Genomic DNA, 20,705 nt, shown 5'->3' on the forward strand with positions numbered 1-20,705 from the left:
CGCAGCATCTTCAGTCAAAAGTATCTTCCGTCGCCTCTACACCATTCGAAAGGATTTTCCCAAGCTTTCCACAATTCTGCCTATAAACAGAGGTATTTCATTAACTAAAGAACTGAATAGAAAAATACAAAAGATAGTTTAATATACTTGAAGTATTGCAAGTTTCTCTCAGCACAGTTTGTTCCGCGTTTTTCTTTAAGACTGCAGTTATTCTACATTGTTGAACTTGCGCTGTTTAACGGTTTCATCAGCCAAGTCGGTTCGTACTTTTTCGCAGCCATAAACTTTTCTGAATTCTGCAAGAGAAAGGTTAATTGTTAGAAAGAGAGATCTCTCCAACATAGGGATGATTACAAGATTAAGGAATACAGCGTTTTTTGCCAAGGTAATTACCCAAAGACATATTCTGGAAAAGAATTGGTATTTTCAAGGCAAACTACTATTGAGGACGTCAGCTTTTCAAAACTCCATTGTATTCCTTTTCAAGGTGCACCTGTAGAAAAACAGGATGGGGAGCTCCACACATAATAAACACAGGTGAGAGGGGAGAATTACCACAATATATATTTTAAGGCAGCACCATCTCAGAAATAGATGTTATAGCCAATTTATTGTTGTTATTGTAATTTTTACAGAAAAAGAATCCAAAAAAACGTCCAAGTGCAGGTCCATAGGCTGAGAAGGCATTATGCTCCCGAGGAGTCCAGTTAAGCATTACAGAACGCAAAGCCAGCTCTTAAAAATACTCCAACTGAGCGTAATGGATGACACAGGAATCTCAGATATAAGGTGAATTAAGAGCAGAAGTCCATGCAGCTAAGCCTGAAACCAATTCTCTTAGAAGGAGTTGGTGGTTAACAGAGACCACACCGATGAATTGGGTCGCCAATTACTACAGTCCCTAGCTGGACAAGTACAACTCCCTAGCGGGATGTCACAGGGTTTCATATTGGCTTGCAGTCCTCCCTTATAGGTAGTTTTGCCCAGGAACATTCCATTAGCAGCCCCAGAGAGGTTTACGGGGGATCCATGGCGCTTTGCAGTTTTTATGAACCAATGTAACTTACATTTCATATGTAGACCCGGGGTTTTCCCTTCAGATGAAGCCAAGGTGGCATTTGTGTTATCATATCTGGGGGGACATGCCGCTGACTGGTCCATACCTTTAGTCAATCGAGATGACCCCTTTTTGAGGAATTAGTGAAACTCTTTGTCCATCCTGCACAGGGACAGGCTTTGGATAATGAGCTGCTCTCTCTACGTTGGGGAAACCAGGAATTGTTGGCTTACATAGCTTCCTTTAATCGATTAGTAACAGAGACTAGTTGGCCTGATGTGAAGAGAACAACCCTCTTTTATCAAGGAATACGAGGGCAACTCAAAGACATATTGGTGCAAGTAGTGAATCCTCCTATAGGTTGTGCTGAACTTATAGACTTAACTATATAGTTAGATCACTGACTGCAGAACCAGCGCTCTGAAAGGGCCAGATCGGAACCTAGGTCCTTATATGTTCATTCAAAAGATTGTGGAACTCGTCCAGCGACTGAAAGTCACTCTGAGCCAATGCAGTTAGGAGGTGTTCGGGCCCCATTTTTAAGGAAGAAAGAAAAGAAGACAACAGAATCTATGCCTCTATTGTAGATCAGCAGGTCACCACTTGTGAAATTGTCTAGTGAAACCACCATGGAAACCAGTGGGAGCAGTAGACCAGGCAGACAGAAATATCAAAGAAAATAAGCAGACGGAAAACTCCAATGCCCGACAAGTGTAGAGGTCGACTTGTTGAGCCTGAAGAAGGAAATTCAGATCTCTCATTTCGTTGTTCCAGTTATCCTAAGCAGTGACCTTCAACCTTCCCAAACGTATGCTCTAGAAGCATATGTGGACAGTGGTGCAATAGGGAACTACATGGATGACGAGCTAGCAGGCAAGATGGGTATTGGTATGCACCAACAGGCTGTGGTAGAAAATGACGCTGCAGTAGATGGGACTCAACTGATATCCGGACCAGTGACTAAGTGTACTGGAGTTTGCACCTTGCTTTGCCAGGATGGACATCGAGAAGAGATCTTGTTTGACCTAATTAGTGCTCCACAATTTAAAGTGATTTTAGGTATCCCATGGTTAGAGAAACATAACCCACAGATGGATTGGCCTGCCAAGACCTTAGTATTTACAGAAGATTGCAGACATTCCTGCTATACTCAAGACAGAACCTTTGAAATGGAAGTTCAAGTGATTTCAAGCGAAGAATCCACTTTAGGATTAATAGGAACTCTTTGTCACACTCACCTGTGTCTCTGCAGGAGAGATGGATGAGCCTTCCTTGACCCCGAGTCTTCATTTCCCCTGTTTCACCCGGAGAAATACCTGTCAAATACAAGGTGTACACTCAGACCTGAATTCACCTGATTGCCCTGGGCCCTTCCCCTCTCTTTACCTTGTTAACTGTGATGTCCCCCCTATGGGCTTTCCTTGATCTTTAGTAGGGTGTGCACTCCATCCTGCATTCGCAGGGGCGCGATTCACTCATGTGATTGGTGCCAATGTCTGTAGGCTGAGTTCAGATGCCAAACACTGTTTTGTGCCTTCACAGCGTGGCCGAGTGTTCAAGGCGCCAGTTTCTTCACTGGCTAGAAAGTCCTTCCCACAAGTGAACGTTGCGCAGAGAATGTTGAGTGTCCAAAATTGTCCGTATTGTCTTTGTTTGCCGTATTTTTGTAGATGAGTAGCGCTGCATGTAAAAGCTAGCTGCTGGTAGGTTTGCACAGCGCCTTCAATTCAAGCGCGCCTGGTAATGTCTCTCCCTTTCCCTTTCTCGATAAATTATGTGATGTTCTCACCTCGAGTCCGGGTTTAGTGCTACGGGAGACTTGATGGATGGGTAAGTATACACGGAGACTTTTGGTAAGTATGCACCGCGAGCGCAGTGAAATAAGCGTCTGCGTTATTGGGGTGAGCGCAATGAATAATGTCTCTTCTTTCTTTTGCAGGGGTTTGTGCGCTCGTACAACTGACCTGGATTGCAGTGTCATGGGAAGATACGGTGAGTATGCGCAGCGTTACTGATGTGCGTGTGTTAATGCAGTTCTTCTTTGTTCTTACAGGTGCCGGTGTAGAAGTCCCCTCTTGACTGGAGGTAGCTGCGGCATGGAGTAAGAACGGTGGTTCTTCCGGAGCATGTAAGCTGAAGCAGAATGATCCGGAGCGGGTAAGCAGAAGCAGGATGATCCAGAGCAGGTAAGCAGAAGCAGGATGAACCAGAGCAGGTAAGCAGAAGCAGGATGATCCGGAGCAGGTAAGCAAAATCAGGATGATCCGGAACAGGTAAGCAGAAGCTGGCTGATCCAGAGCACAGCAAGTGTGTTGCTGATACAGCTCACAGTAAGCAACACGAAGCACTGGAAGATTCTTGGGTGTATAGCCAGCCACACCCAAACACTAGGGAGCTCATGAATCATCACGCACTTCCGGTTTGGCAACACGAAGTGGTAACCAGGAAGTTACTACAAACACTAGGAAGGAATTAAAGGAGGGATTTGCTATGGGTTCTTTGTGTGCCTATGCAGGGCCTGCCAAGCCCCCACCTACTTTGCCCCAACTACCAGCCTGATACCCATGACACTCTTCCACCGGAGTAAAGGGATTTCCAAGAAGTATTTGAAGAAGAGCAAGCTAACATGCTACCCCCTCATCGGCCATATGATTGTCAAATTGATTTGATCCCCTGTTCGAAGAGCCCATGCAGCATAATATATGCTTTAACTGAACAAGTAAATATTCTTTTGAAGACCTATTTGGAAAACTATCTTGCTAATGCTTTCATTCGGCCCCCTAAATCCCTGATGGCGTCCACTTTGTTCTTCGTACACAAGAAGGAAGGGGACCTTCGTACTTGCATAGACTGTCATGCCTTAAACCAGATCACAGTAAAGAACCAGTACCCCCTTCCACTCATTTCTGTGCTAATGGATCAAGTTAAGGACGGCAACATTTTCACTAAACTAGATCTTCGAGGAGCCTACCACTTGGTGAGAATAAAGGAAGGAGACAAATGGAAAACTGGCTTCTGCACAGAATATGGTTTATACGAATACCAAGTCATGCCCTTTGGTCTCTGCAACACCCCCGCAGCTTTCCAGAACTTTATGAATGATGAATGATGTCTTATGTGAATTACTCAATGTCTGTACCGTAGTGTATCTTGATGATATCCTGATTTATTCAAGCTTGGTTCAAGAACACATCACCCATGTAAGGGCAGTGCTTGCAAAATTACGGCAACACAAACTCTTTGTCAAGTTCGAGAAATGTTCCTTTCATGTGACCTCAGTTGAGTTTCTGGGATTCATCCTGTCACCCGTGGGAATTCAAATGGACAACCGAAAGGTTGACGCTGTCCTGAATTGGCATTCCCCTACATCAGTTAAAGGAGTCCAAAGTTTTTTAGGATTTGCCGACTTGTGCAGACGCTTCGTAGCAGGATTTTCCCAACTAGTTCATCCAATAACTTAATTATTGCGAAAACACAAGACATTCTCCTAGACCAAGGAAGCTGAAGAGGCTTTTCAGACCTTAAAATAACAATTTACTACTGCTCCCATTTTGAGACATCCACAACCTGAGCTACCAAACTGGACAATTGCATCCAGTGACCTTTTGGGCAAAGAAATTTTCGAACGCAGAATTAAACTACAGCATTACAGATAAGGAGTTACTAGCCATCAAGAACGCTTTTAAAGAATGGAGACACAATCTTTTAGGGGTCCGGCATGCCGTCACAGTTTTCAAAGACCACCAAAAACTGCAATATTTACGCAGCGCAAATGCTCAATCATCTCAACAACTCCTTTGGGCATTGTTCTGTGTAGAATATGATTTTGTTATCAGCTACCGCCTAGGAGTATGTTATGGTAAAGCGGTTGCCTTGTCACGGATAGGAGAGAAATAAGAAATCCCAAGTACCTCAGACCCTGTAAATATAATTCCTGAAGAAAAACTTCTAGGAGTTACAGGATCTTCAGAAGAAGACTTAAAGGCACACATTCTCCTCAGTATGTCCACTTCAGAGTTAGAGGCCTGGAAATCCAGAGGACCCAAGTTTGACGTTCAAAAAGGTTTACCTTACTTCCAAAATTGGCTCTCCCTACCAAATCAAGAACTACAAAGGAAAGTTATGGCAGATTACCATGGAGCCGTGTTGGAAGGCCACCCTGGAATCACTAAAACCACGGCCAAAATCCAAAGACACTTATGATGGCCAACATGGCGCAAGGACATCATAGATTTCGTTTGAACTTGTGGTATGTGTGCTCAAAACATAAGCTCAAAGCAGAGACCTGCAGGACTACTGCAACCGTTACCTGCCCCACCAACACCATGGCATACCATCTCTATGGACTTCATTACTGAATTGCCCCCTTGCTCTGGCTTTAATACGATTTTTGTAGTGGTGGGCTTGTTTTTCAAAATGGTGCATTTTCATTGCCCTCAAGGGGCTTCCTACTTCATCAGTCCTGGCGCAGCTGTTCTTGGAACATATAGTACATCTCCATGGATTCCTGTCGGCAGTGATCTCTGATAGGGGAAGACAATTTGTCTACCAATTCTGGAGGCAGTGTTGTGAGTTGGCTGAAGTTTATCTACAAGTCACCACCACAAACGGATCACCAAACGGAAAGAACCAATCAGACTCTAGAACAATACCTACAATGTCTTCTCCACCAGATAGATTATTCTTGGGTGAATGTCCTTTGGATTGCTGAGTATGTGTATAATAACTCCAAACACACTTCCACAGGTTATACTTCTTTTTACATACTTAATGGTTCACATCCTCGGACCTCTACCTTCGACCCAGTAGAAGTCTTAGAGATGCCTGCAGTACAGAGTCATCATGAGAATATTACCCAGTACAAAAAGAGGTCCTGAAACATTCAACCACAGCGAAGGAAAGCCAAAAGAAATTTGCTGATAACCTGCGAAGAGAATCTCCAGAGTATAAAGTGGGGACAAGGTTTGGTTGCCCTCTAAACACATTGCACTTAGGGGCCCACGTACATTTCAGCCTAGCTATATGGGCCCATTCCCTGTAGAAACCATTGTCAACCCTGTAGCAGTAAGGTTGAACCTGCCATCTCACATGCAAATTCATCCTGTATTCCATGTCTCTTTGTTAAAAACAATGAATCCGGGGACCAGACTACAATCATCACCACAACCAATCATCATAGAAGGAGAACCAGAAGCCGTAGTGAAAGAACTTTTAGATTCCAAGATTGTAAGAAAGAAATTATTCTACCTGGTAGATTGGAAAGGGTTTGGTCCACAGGACAGAACTTGGGAACCCAGTTCAAACATTGATGCCACCAAATGACTCCAAATGTTCCATCAGAATCACCCTACTAAGCCAGGACTGGAGGGTCTATCCTTGGGAGTGGTCGTGGTGGGTGGGGAAACTGTCATGATCCCAGCCAATGAGTGCAGTGTATATTCAGGCATACCAGATAACCAGGAACATTACCTCAGTCTGTGGGTCTGAGGTGGGTGTTAGTCAGGCATACATGGCATTTGCACCACGCTCAGCATCGGTTTCCATAGACTTTCATAGTGTTAACATTGGTCTTATACTCCAAACATGGCTGCCGCAATATCCGACTCATTTCTGACAGCACGCTCCATTGATATTGCAGAGGGAGCTACTTAAGCCCTGCATCCGCGGAAGCGCTCGCTTTGCGTTTTCTCCGCTGACAGCTTGTAAAGCTACCAAAGCTTTCTCCTCACAGAACCTATGAAAAGGAGAGAAATATAAAACATTAGCTTTACAGAAAAAAGACAACAGAAACTCATAGTTTATTGAAAGAACTTACCCAAAAGTGGTTTTCTTCATAGCAGATTCTTCAGTCAGCAGTGGTCGTTTATTACTGCAGCAGCTCCTGTTAGAAGTTTCGCTCACAGCCGCGGCATCTTCCGACCGCAGCTTTCTCTGAACCCGCAGCATCTTCAGTGAAAAGTATCTTACGTCGCCTCTGCACCACCTGAAAGGATTTTCCTCAGCTTTTTGCAATTCTGCATATAAACAGAGGTATTTAATTAACTAAAGAACTGAATAGAAAAATACAAAAGAAAGTTTAATAGACTTATGTATCTGAAGTATTGCAAGTTTCTCTCAGCACAGTTTGTTTTCTGCTTTTCCTGAAGACTTCAGTTATTCTACATTGTTGAACTTTCGTTGTTCAACATTTTCCTCAGCCAAGTCAGTACGTAGTTTTTCACAGCCATAAACATTTCTGAATTTTGGGAATCTGCACGGGAAAGGTTAATTGTTACAAAGAGAGATCTCTCCAACGTAGGGATGATTACAAGATTAAAGGATACATCGTTTTTTTGCCAAGATACTTACCCACAGACATATCCTGGAAAAGAGTTGGCATTTGGCATTTTCAAGGCAAACAACTATTGAGGCCCTCAGGTTTTCAAAACTTCATTGTATTCCTTTTCAACACGGCCCAGTAAAAAAAAAAAAACAGGATGGAGAGCTACCCATATAATAAACACAGGTGAGAGGGGAGAATTACCACAATATACATTTTAATGCAACACCTTCTCAGTAATAGACGTTGTAGCCATTCTATTGTTGTTATTGTCATTTTTACAGAAAAAGAATCCAAAAAGTGTCCAAGTGCAGGTCCATAGGCTGAGAAGGCATTACGCTCCTGAGGAGTCCAGGTAAGCATTACACACAGCATTCAGTTGTTGAGGAGTCCAACTGTCCAACTGTCCCTACTGGTGTCAGTGTCTATCTCACCCCATCCTGGATCATACAACCAGCGGGTATTGCTTTAGGAAAGCTTGCAGCGTGCCTCCTTATCTAGGACTGCCCTCGTAATTCGGCCTGCGACAGAAAAACAAATTGGAAACTTTGCCAAAATTCACCTAGGAATCAAGGAAAATGTTGTTACTACATGGCACACCTCTTTATTCATATCAACAGACTGTAACTGAGCCTAGGAGAGTGGGTGGCCGCTGGTGCCTGGGATGCAAACAAGACTTGCTCTCTGATCCCAGGCCACAGGCTGTTTCCAGCTGGACCCTGGGAGCAGGTCCCTTCTGCCCCCCTCTGAAACAGGCGGGCCAGAGGGGCGGCCTGCTATGTAGAATACACATTGGGATGTAAGGTTTACAGCTTCCAATAAATGTTCCACAAATCAGAGTCAAAGTTAGAGCCATGCAAGCAAAGTTAAAATAAAGATTATGTTGAGAAATAGTAAGATAAAATCACTCACTCGGCTCAGGGTATTATGAGAGTGAATAACAGAGAGGTGAAGCGCAGGGGCACACCCGACTCCACCAAGATGAGAGTGTCTTGGAATTCGCTCTTTAGGAGGCGTTTGTGTGATGCTTGCCACTGCTTGCATAAGTGATTGGGTGATGCATTGCGTGATGTTTATTATTGCGTCTTGCAAGCAACAATTGCTGTATCTGAAGAGAGACCAGATTTGCATCGGACGCTAAATCTGGGGGGGTTCTGCTCCCACTCTCAAGTGAATCCAACCTTTTTGTAGCTTAGACCACCTTATGCAACCCATGTGTCATTGCACTTGTGGCTGTTGCTCCGGTGTGTTTAATTCCATGCCATCTTCAGTAACAGCAGCCCTTTGCCAATTTGTTATTGAACATGAAGATGGTATTTTTCATCATACACTCTAATACATCTTTGATCATTTCTGATTCCTTAAAAAAAATGTGCAGACCTTTTTGAGTAGTAAAAAGAATAGCTTCTAATGCTAAAGTATGTCTAAGGAAATTACACCCAGTGTGACCAAAATATCTGTGTTATGCCAATTTAAATCATTTAAAATGTGTATGATGTGCATACCATGCCTAGTGCAGTTTTTGGACTATATGATTTAAAAAATGTCAAAAAATTCAGAGATGTTTTCTGTGTTTGAATCTGTCCGTTTAATATTGGGTCTCACTACTGGTAAATTGTGAAATATATTTTGTACTTGTGTGAGAAACTACATTGTAGGTATTGTTGGATGTTTTTTTTACCAATTGCCATTTCATTTTCTTAGTAATCAATCCATCCAAATGCCAAAATGTTACTTCTGATTCAATATCTGTGTGACAGATTTTATGGGTTTGAAATGTATACACCTTTGGTTCTCAATTGAATTTATATGTAACTCTCCCATTTTGATTTAATCCTGTCGATTAATGAGAACAATGGTTCACCCTTGTCAGATTCTTTAATAATATAATCTTTGGCCCTCATTAGGAGTGAGCCGGTTCGGAAATAAGGTGCTGGTAACAACGTTAGTGGCACCTGTTCCGGACCTGCTCACTCTGAGTCTGCTGGTAGGGGTTGTGAACTACCGGCAGGCCATACCTGCCAGTAGCTCAGGTCCCTACCGGCAGATAAATCACTGAAGCACGGGCATGTTACTAATTGTGCCGATGCTTCAGTGTTGCCATTCCCATGAAGATCTGTTGGACTCTATAGGACTGGGAACTTACTGTTCCACCGCCCATAATATCCCGGTATTAACGGGATATTGGTAGTAAAAACGGTAAACCGAGTTTCCCGATAAGCCCGGCAACCACATAATGAGGGCCTTTGCTTTGTAACAAGTTCTGTAAAGCTGCTTTCAGCTATTGTCAAGTTATCCTTAATATAAGGATTGTTTCCCCTCCATTTGTCACTTAATTTAAACATTTCCTTAGAGACCTATTTAAAAACTCTTTATAGAATTATTTTCTGGTACTATAGGATTACATTTTGATTTAAATCCCAAACTGGGTTGTAAAGAAGTGCCTTGTATAATTCCTAGTTCTTCTAAATAAGCTTCAGTCGTTGTTTCCTCTTATTCTTCAAATGAAAGCAGTAATTTTGTATGTTTAATGTTTTGTACTATTTGCTTAGGTAGGTCTGTACATATTGTGGATTCATCTTCCAGATGTGCATTGTTTAAAAAAAAATAAACAAGGTTCTGCAAAATTGTTATGTATTTATATATAAATCAACAAGATTTAATCTAATACTTGGTGCAAATGACAACCGTTTCGAAAGTAATTGCTTCTCATGTTGTGTAATATTTATCAAAATAAGATTAATAATGATTCTCTTATCTACCTCTATTGTCTCCGTACTCTTAATTGAACTCATATTTTTCTCCTGATTCTATGTTTCCTGTAATTCTGTTGTTTCCTAATTTGTCAATTTCCTCTCCTTCCTCTCTTTCTGTATTCTGTGGTTTCTTTCGTTGGTCCCCTATCTTAAAAAGGTTACTGTTTTAGAGTATGCTTGGTACCTATTACCACATCTATATATTTTAAATTCATCCAAGTACTTTCTTTTTTAATTTAGTCCCATGATACTACTCTGTGTCTCCTCTTCCCCACTCTCTACACTATCGGCATTAGAACTTTGTGGAATTTTCTTCCCACTAGTATCTTTAGATACTTTAGTAGATGTATTGTATTTTGGTTGAAATGAATATACTCTGTCAAGTCTATAGTATTTTTCATGTTGAAGTTCTTTAAGATCTCTTTCATCGTGTTGTAGTGTAAGTGACTTCAATTCAGCACTCCAACTAAGTCAATGCTTAGTATGGGATGCCCAATGGAAGCCCTTATTTATATATTTTTATGTCAAAGTTCTTTAAATCTGGACAATGAACCCTTATATAACGCCCCTCTCTTTGGATCTCCCCGACCTCACTGAGCCAAGAAGTAGGTTTGTTTTGCAAATTAAAATATTTATTTGAAGAATTAAACAATATCTATATCACACTTTTATGAACAAAACAATATTTGAATAGCACAATTATGAATATGGACGGTAATTAACAATGGGTAATATTACAAAATTAACAATCTCTTTAAGGATTTAGGAGTATAAATATGGAGGATATGGTAGCAGAGAATACTTTATGTGATTCCAGGAAATGCAATAATGGGAAAGAATGCAACACAGAAATATACTCGATATGATTTTAATCAAAAGATAATATGGTCACTTTTTCCCCTGTGACTACTCACTCCCCCCCTATGCAATATGAAGAGATAGAAATGAGGGCACACAGGTTTCAAGAATACAATCAATAATGCAGTTCAATTCCACTTCCCCCAGCAAGCTTAGAGAAACAGGTATGATTTTAAAACAGGCAAAAATACTTTTGAATGTGATTGCAATGAATGTGAAAATATGCCAAATTGATTTTAATTCACTAAAGGAGATTCCACACTAGTGGGAATTACTTTAGATGGGTTCAGGTCAACACTAGCAATGATTCATGAATGATTATCAAATTGAAAACGAATTTCAGCAATTGAGAACAAGAAACAGCTATTTTGACAGAAAATGAAATTGAGCCAAATTGCAATTTGCGGCAATTTGTCAGCGTGCGTACATTGCGATTACAGAAATAACTATAATGAATTGGAATGTCGTTTTGAGTTTGTTGGAAAGCTTAGGATCTTAGCTTTAAAATGACAGTTAAATTTGACGGTCTCAGGGACTGAGTTCTGCTCACAGCACGGCCTCTGGTCTGCTCGGTCTCTCGGACTGGATCTGATGGGTTCCGGATACAGCTCTGCTTTCTGGGTCTTGATCTGGGTTCTAGCACAGGGTTCTTAGCTAGAAGCAAACAGCACAGCCCGGCTGTTGAAGTTGAGAATAAGGTTGCTAGATTATGAGGCCTGCTGAAAAGAGTTCAGCTTTTGGGATTGGGCCTTTGCTTCAAGGTTCTAGAGCTTGGTTCCAGAGTCTGGTCTCTGGATCTATCTGGATTCTGGAGTCTTCCAGCAGGGTGCTTCGCAGGAATCGGTGAGTAGTGGAAAAGAGTGTGTTCTCTCTGGGTCTCAGCAGTCCCTATTTATGTGTTTCCAAAGGGGGTGGGTCGCTGATTCTACAATGCCCAACCCTCTGAGGATTTGATAGGTTAGAGAATTTCCTGTCCCCTGACTGGAGAAAGGATCGGCGTGTCAGAATGAGTCCGAGTGATGCTGTGTTTATGGCTTAACTGAAATCCCTCCCCTTTGCTTTTACCTAGAAAATCAATTTTTCCCCAAAACATATTTCCCAGATACACAAGTTGTTCATAATACATATACACATCACAGATTAAGCAAGACATGTCTCTGTTCAAGTCCCATGGTCCTACGAGCTTGGGTTCGGAAATGACCACTTATTCACGCTTTTGGTGGGTTTCCCAATATTCATTCTGCACCAAATTTGATACATGCATGCAGATCCTCACTGGGCATATTACTGTAAGTTTTTCTGTTCATAGCAAAAACACTGCAGCTGCAATATTAATAATTCCGGTGTTTGGTCTCAGAACATCTCACGGCATCCAGCTTAGTCTTAAATTGTGAGTGAATTTTTCATTTTAACCATCTCAAAGTTATACATTTTTGCTAGCTTGGTACACTTTGTTATAAGCAATTTTATAAAACATATATTTGCTTTCAATTCAATTCACATCTCAGTCTGGTCCGCCCCTAGAGCTGGGCTGAGTCAGATGGTCACATGGCCTGTTTCCTGCCAGGATATGTTGACCAGTCACACCCAAATCAGCATATTCCTATTCATCCCAAAGAATCCATTGTCTTGACTGAGAGCAATATGCCAGGGTGCCTTGGCTAGTTCCTGTTCACACCAGTCTGTCAATCTCTCGGCCAAGGGCTGGGGAAAGCTTCTTTTGTCCAGGGGGAAGGTGTGGAATCTGTTTGATCCCAGTGTGGGAAACTTTTTAACTCTGCAACCAATGTCTACAATTTGTCTTTTCTTACAATATAACCCACATTTTTAATACATACATTAAACAATTGCTTCCTTCAAGCCTTTTCAGAATATAGTTTCAAATTGTCTCCACCCCTTAGGCTTCTGATGGCCAGTATTTCTTTGGCATAGTTTTGGGTTCCATGTTCAACTTTACAAAGAATGGGGGTCATTCTGAGGTTGGAGGTAAGGGATTACCGTTGCCTGTAAGGGCACCGATGGCGGTAATCCCTTACCTCCGTATTCCAAGTTCCCTTTGTGGGTCCCTCTTTACCTCCTGCTTTTAGCAGGAGTAAATTACGGGATCCGCAAAGTGACCTTGGAGTAAATTACGGCACCGTAATTTACGGTGCCGTAATTACCTCCTTCCCCATTCCCATTGAGCCCTATGGGGGCAGAAATGGGGATGGGGAAGGGCTATGGTGAATGGGGAATTACTGGTCCATCCAACCTTGGAATGGACCGGAAATTACTCCATTCACCATGCCGGTATTCCATGGAGTAAATAGCTCCATGGTTGCCAACCATGGAGCTATTTACTCCATGGTGTAGTCCTAACTCGGAATGAGGGCCAATGTTTTTAAAACACCGGCTTCTTGATAGAGGTGAGTAACGGTACTGCACACATTTTTGACAGCTGTCTTTCCATCAGTATCTGTAAAAAAGGGGATTTTGCTCTGATAGCATAGGATTCTTGCTGATATTGTATTGATGTGGATTCTTGCAGTAGAGTAATGTGGAACACCCAACAAAGAGGTTGGATCTTTTAGGTGCTTTGTGAGCCATGATTTTAGCACATTTTTGACAATCAAGAAAACGGATTCCCAAACAGCTCTGTGTTTCTTTTGGCAATCAGCATTGCTATTTCCAAGTGGTCCAGGCTACTTTGTGGGTAGCCCAATGGTGGTTTTTGGCAGTGGTCGCCTGTGCTCACTAAGATAGGCAAAAGTGAATGGCGGCCTGTTTTTCAGGTTTTCACTGTGCATTTTCTGGATGATTTTGAGTGAGCAGCATGCTTTCCAGTGGCCATTCTGATGTTTCTGCTGCCAGCAATGCACAGTGATGTTGCAGGGCTTGGATGAGTGGGTTGATACATCCCACAGTAGTTTTGTTTAATAGTATCTGGTTTGTCAAATTAGGCAATCTCCTCTTTTATGTTCCTAATTTTTTTCTCAGATATTTCATGAAGAATTTCTGCATGTCTGATTAGCAATTTTAGCATTGTCATTGATGATTGTGGAAGATTATCCCAAAGTTCTACTAGTGCCATATTATTGTCTTCATCAAAGTTGGGAAATATACGTAACCGTAAATCTCTTGCGATCATATTGTTCTCTAAATATTGTGTTTGGGTTGCTATTTCCCAGGAAAGGATTGTCATATAACATGTAGTTAAACTGCAAGTTCCCACTGACTGCTGTCTGGTTCTTAACTATCTTTTGCCAAATACCTTTCAACCATCTATCTAGCCTTACCACAAAACCACATTTTCATTCAAGTCACACAATGTTTTCGACATGAACCCCCCCAGTAACATGTCCTCCAGCTAAATCACAAATCCCTCCTCTTCTCCCACACAATTCACTTCCCCTCTTGCATTTGCTTTGCACTATTTGCTAGAATTCCCTTTACAATTCCCCCCTACACACAACACACACACACACACACACACACACACACGAGAGTCCATGTATTGGCAGCAATGGTTACTGTTGCACAATGTTTTCAAGTATCTATAATCTTCCTCATGCATCTGCCCTTGCCTCTTCCTGCAGCATCTTTATTCCTCACCTCTCATCATTGACTCAGCTTTTTCTTCTCTTTTTCTTGTACCACCTCCACGATCTCACACACTTCATCATCACACGTTTAAACTTGAGTCTTTAACACTTCATTGACCTCGCTACTAGACTACATCACAATGCAGTCCCGTAAAACCCCATCTGTAAATGTTCTGAATTCACATGACACCACTAATGATGATCTCAGACCTCTCACGTTTGTATCCTAGACACATTCATTTCAACATACCTGCAATAAAAACGATGATGGGTCTGGAAGCACCCTTGTGTTTTCATGGACCTTGATACGTGTTGCCTCCTCTTGCTGCGTTTTCACTTGTCGTAACAGCAGTGTATGCACTCAGCACCAATCATGCACTGCGTGCCCTTCTTTTCCCTGCCTGGTAATTGCAGACAGTATTTGAAGCATTTGCACCAATGACAATCCCCTGAGAAGCGTGCTCAATGTGCAGCCAATACACACCATTAATACTGGCGTAGCCAATCTGATTTTGCAGCACTGATGCTTGTCAACATATCATTTGTCACCACTTTGTTGCAATAGAAATCTAGTGTAATGAAGCACAGCTTGTAATGGAGGCATCAGGCAAACATGAAATCACAGCAACAACGATTTACATGACTAGCAAACATCCTCTCCAGAACCGGTCCACAGTGTGCAACACTTCCTACCTCATAGGCATAACGGACACCACTCAATACCATGACCTCAATACACACGAGCTTAACAGAGGGAGGCTCTTCTCTGGGAAAACAACATGGCTTGTATTGCACATCATGGCTCGTATTGCAGTGTAATCATTTTTCCAGTGCAAAACATTGCGCCTTTGCAGATGTATTATTTCTATATTTTTCGCACTGCTGCAAAAAACTGCACTGCTGCTGGTGTAAAGTTGTCAATATACCTCATAGGCTACTAGCCAAGTATATTGATGGGGATTATAAGAATTATAAGTACATGTGATACGTGTCACCCTGTTATCCATGGATAAAGAAAACACAGTGAAACTGGACTGTCCTGATGAACAACCCTTGCAATTTAAACTTTTTTAGGACATACGTTGGAAGTTATCTGTTTTCTAAGAGCCTGTTTCACATCCTTATTTTTCAGGCTGTAAATCAATGGGTTTAACATGGGCATAATAACAGCATAGAATGCTGCAAACACTCTGTCTTTGCCCTGTGAGTAATTTGACTTTGGTTGCATGTAAGCCAACATAGCAGACCCGTAGAACAAGGTGACTGAAGTGATGTGGGAAGCACAGGTGGACACTGCTTTGTGGCGCCTCTCAGTGGATTTCATCTTTGCTATTTTGGTGATGATGAAAGCATACGTGATAAGAATGAAGAGAAGAGGAAGTAGTAGGAAGACCACACTTGCTGCCAATGTCACTATTTCATTGGCATAGGTGTCTGAGCAAGACAGTCTCAGCAGTGGTGGGATATCGCAGAAGAAATGGTAGATGGCGCGAGACTTGCAGAACGGTAAGTGAAATATAAAAGATGTCTGCCCCACTGCGAGCACAATTCCTGCAATCCATGTCATCAAAACCAATGCAGCACACCTGGATTTGCTCATAATGGTCATGTAACGGAGTGGGATGCAGATGGCTACGTAGCGGTCAAGAGCCATGACCGTGAGAAGGAGACAGTCTGTGCCTCCGAGGGCGAGAAACAAACACATCTGGACCGCACAGCTGAAAAAGAAAATACCCTTGTCCTCCAGCAGGAAAATTGTCAGCATCTTTGGGACTGTGATGGTTGTGAAAGCAATCTCAAGCAGTGACAGGTTCTTGAGGAAGTAGTACATGGGCGTGTGAAGGGTGGAATCCAGTGTTATGGTTACAATGATGACAAAGTTTCCCAGCAGAGTCATCAAGTATATAGCTAGGAAGAGGGCAAAGAGCCAGACCTGCAGCTGTGGAGAGAGATCCGAGAACCCCAGGAGAAGGAATCCCGTCCATGAAGTGAGGTTCGATTGTACCATTGGGTCGAAAGAGTTTGCCTGGGGAGAACATGTTAAAATAAATGATTATGGATAGCATGTTAAACATCAGCCATTGACAGTCGAAACATGCCAGAAGGTACATAATTCTCCCTAGTAGTATGGTCAACTCTCTGAGCCCGATATTAACTCTATATATCTCTAATATTGTTATTGTGTTGTAGTCAGTGGCCCGAGAGAGGTGAAAGAGATTTGCTTTGCGTTATATACAATACATTGCTAGCTTAGGGAAGTTAGCAATCAGAAAGGATACCATGTATGTGGTTTTCAAGCAAGACTACTTATCACCACCTGTCCCGTAGTCAGACAGACATGTCTCACAGCGTTTACTATCAATGTTAACTCACTGAAAGCCTCCAAGGGTGGCTTCCTCTGACCTGCCAAGAGTAGAACCACTTAACAGCCAACTCTTATCATACACAGATGCCCCTGTCCTACTAGTAAGAACTTAGGCACCACTATAGTTAGACCTTACTGGATATTTCATTTTGATATATGGAAGAATAAAAGTTTGAGGTAAATGACAGCTATTTAAACTTTGTGCCAAGAGTTCTGCAGAGTTCTGAGAGTGAAATGAAAACCTATATGAGCCAAGGGGCAGAACTCAACCAAAGTGAAGGAATGTAACTTATTTGGCAGGATATTGTCAGATAACCTGTGTTGGTCCGTAGATCTGTCCAGGCATGCGACTCTCGTGTCACATGCAAATGTGGGGATCTATTTAATCACTAAATAACACAGGGAAACAATTTTAGATCACGTTTTAAAATCTATTACGTAACCTAGTGCCCATTACCCAATAGTGTGGGGAGCCTCTGGGTGAATCAAGCCCTGAAATCTGTCCAAAACAGGACAATCTCTGTCGGGGAGTTCTAGGTGCCAGCTCCCAATGAACGTCTGTTTCATATTCCATCGTAAGACAGGCACGTATAACCATGAGGATCAGATTAGGAGCCAATTTCTATTCTTTGATTTCATTATGGGGTAATACCATGAAGAACTCCCCAGACTGATTAAAAGTAGACGTGCCTGCTGGGAGTAATGTAGCAGATTACTGGGCTGTCATTCATATGTACAGAACTGGCCGTTCAAGGCCTGGGGGATTATCTATAAACCCCTACTCCATCCCAAAAATGTTAAGCATCCTTTGGGATGTTCTAACCTCTCATAGAAGGGCAACATACCTACAGTAAAACACCACTTTGACCCATTTTGTTTCTGACTAAGGCAAGCACCACCCGAAAGACATGTCTCACTTGGGTGAGCACAAGGGTGCGGCGTCTCTTAATGAGCTAGAGTTTTAATCAACTTGCTCTAGCATCTGTGTAGGCAGGTTTCCTCAGAATTGTGATTCCCAATCAATAATAAAGCAGTGGACCATAGTAAACCTAAACCCATATATCTATGGCTCTCTTGTGGCCACACCACACTCTGTGGTGCAGTCATATCATATCCATATTGAAAACCAAGGGGTGTCTGGGAAACTCTCTACCAGCACGAACACAGCCCATTGACTTGTTCTTGGGTGGATGGCCCCTGGGAGAGTCTCAACCAATTCTTTATATCACTGTCCCTTTCACAGAGGAGACATATCCCTGCATATCAGTCTTTGTCCTGCCCAGGGGCAGTCCAGCACCAAAATGCTAGACAATTCTCCTCTGAACAAGAGTACCACTGCAACCCCATACACGTGTTTCAGCCTAGTTGGGCATCATCAGTGACTTTGTGCCTCTTTAAGAGCAGTGAGCAAGGGGTCCACATCTGGATTCCCCTGGTAGCTTAGGGTGAGTCCCAAAGTGACTTGGTATGCAAAACAGAGGAGGGGGGTCTGGGAAACTCTCTACCAGCACACACACACAGCCTTAACCATATTGAAAAAGACATGCATACATCAATTTAGGGTAGCATCCCTCTGCCTCTCCATAATGGCTGCATTGAACATGCAAGGAAGCAAGACCAAGACTGATAAGCTCCCAAAATAACTGAGTGCTATTATGGCACCCGTATGTCAACTACCCCAACACGTATAGGTAGGCATGCAGTATGTTTTAATATAAAGTTCTAAGCTTATTTAGTTAATGATCTTGACTAAAGCATACATTTAAATTACATTTAAACTTATTATTGATGAAATGTATAGTTACTAAAACAATGGGCCTCATTAGGAGCTTGGAGGTAGCCAATGCCGTTCTTACCGGCATGGCTACCCCCAAACCGGGTACCGGGTCCGGGTCCCAAAAATAGGGAATTACCAGGTCATGCGGACTTTAGCGGTCCTGGTAATTCCCATTCTCGGGACCAAGACCCGGTACATCCCCATTCCCATTTGAGCCCCCATAGGTCTCATCGGGAATGGGGAGGATGCTAACAACAGGCCCGTTAATGACGGGTCTGTTGTTAGCATCCTGATTTCCTCGCGGGTGGTGGTATGCACGTCTGGTCCAGACCAGACGTGCATTCCACCACCCGCGAGGAAACCCTTAATATGGCCACCCGGAATGAACGGTGCCGGTAGTTTACGGCACCGTTCATTCTGCGGCCGCCAGCCTCCTAATGAGGCCCAATAACTTTGATGAATTGCGGTGCTCCTCCAAAATGGCAAAATACATCTATGAGTAACCACTGTTTGAACTCTACTGCGTTGATAAATGGAGATGAATACATTTGATGATTTGATTGTTTGCTGTTATACACTCATGACACGGTTATGATGATGTCATTATAGCGTTACTGTCTGGGGTAAGATCTTAAATGTCTGGTAATTGCCCACTAGTCTGAGCAGAGAGACCCGGGTTTAGTGAGAGCTTATCCAGCCATTACTGCAGCTAGCATCACTCCATTGTACATGCCCCCATTCACCTCTCCCAACCCAACCCCAAACCCTTCCGACCCTACCTTTGCCCCATACCTCTTAATGCATATACATCTATTTACTTCCCCACAAAGTAGTTTTGATGAAGTAAAGTGCCACAGAGTATTTTACTTCTGCAGAACAATGGCACCCCCCTCCCCCCCACCCCCACCCCAATAGGGCGTCCAAGGAAATGCGAGAGTTGCTCTAAAGAGACACCCATCTCACTTTTATGGTAGATTGTGAGTAGGTTGAGGGTGGCACTTTGGCACTTGGGAGGTGTGTGTCCTGTGATTATGGATGCTCGCTGCAGTAGCCAGATTAGTGGAGTGGAGTGGAGCGAGCAGCAGGGGGAACAAAACCACCAGACACAGAGATGACTGGGTATCTCAGTGCTCGGGGAGTAGCCTGCACTTCCATCCATAAGAGGGCATTTATTGCTGGCATCCGCCCTGCACTGGAGAGAAGACATTGACTGGATCCCACACACCTGCTGCTAATTGAAGCTTCGAATAATGTATTGGAATCCAGAACAATGGTGCAAAGTGCAATGATTGGTTTGATTCTTACTTTGCGGGCATCAATCGAAGGAACAGGGTACTGTAATGCAGTTTGCACAACCCCAAGTGTAACAAAGGGAAACATGCATACCTTTGCCACATCGGCGGATACCATCCAGCCATCATCCATCCAAAAAGATTGCGTTGTAGTTTAAAGGTATCGAGTATCCTGGTCGGATAGAAAACTTCTTTCTTCTGATATATTTATAAGAAAATCAACATGTGACTCATACATAAATGAGACAGGGAAATACTGGTAAGAAAGTTTTACAAATATTTGCCAGTATTATAAAAGAATGGACTTCAATGTTCAGCCTCAAATCTGCTAATAACAGAAACGTTTTGAAAGACTTGTTCATTCACTGGTGGAATGAAAAACATTTATTTTTTAAAAGGAGTATAAACTAAAGACATTAAAACACAACCAGTGAAGCCATGATACATGCCTGACTGCAATATATTGCCTGAATCTAAGATATAAAAATGTCCTAAAAAAAATCACTACATCATAAAGAGTCAGTGTGGGAACAGATGCTTACTCTAGTTTCTAATAATAATAGCCTTGCCTTTTGGGATATAAAAAAAAGTATAGGAAGTTTTAGATTTAACTAAATAATTCCTATGGTACATCGTTCATTCATCAGCCGTTTTCTTTCGCAAAGTGTTTTGCCGAACATTTTCCGCTGAAAAAAACTCA

General features: G+C 42.5%; 1 protein-coding gene across 1 annotated transcript in view; it reads right to left on the reverse strand.

The window, feature by feature from the left end:
- Nucleotides 1-207: 207 nt before the first annotated feature.
- The window catches only part of LOC138520389 (olfactory receptor 10AG1-like), a 30,092-nt gene continuing 9,594 nt past the window's right edge, over nt 208-20,705 (reverse strand). Inside the window, exons 3-7 of the mRNA XM_069632793.1 lie at nt 15,653-16,597; nt 7,406-7,418; nt 6,873-7,071; nt 6,706-6,791; nt 208-296 (exon numbers count right to left, since the gene is read on the reverse strand). Of these exons, the coding sequence (XP_069488894.1) occupies nt 208-296; nt 6,706-6,791; nt 6,873-7,071; nt 7,406-7,418; nt 15,653-16,597 (1,332 nt within the window). The remainder of the gene's footprint in view (nt 297-6,705; nt 6,792-6,872; nt 7,072-7,405; nt 7,419-15,652; nt 16,598-20,705) is intronic.

Source organism: Ambystoma mexicanum, chromosome 13, assembly GCF_040938575.1.
Source record: "Ambystoma mexicanum isolate Mex_15411 chromosome 13, UKY_AmexF1_1, whole genome shotgun sequence".
In the NCBI taxonomy this organism is placed as follows: domain Eukaryota; kingdom Metazoa; phylum Chordata; class Amphibia; order Caudata; family Ambystomatidae; genus Ambystoma; species Ambystoma mexicanum.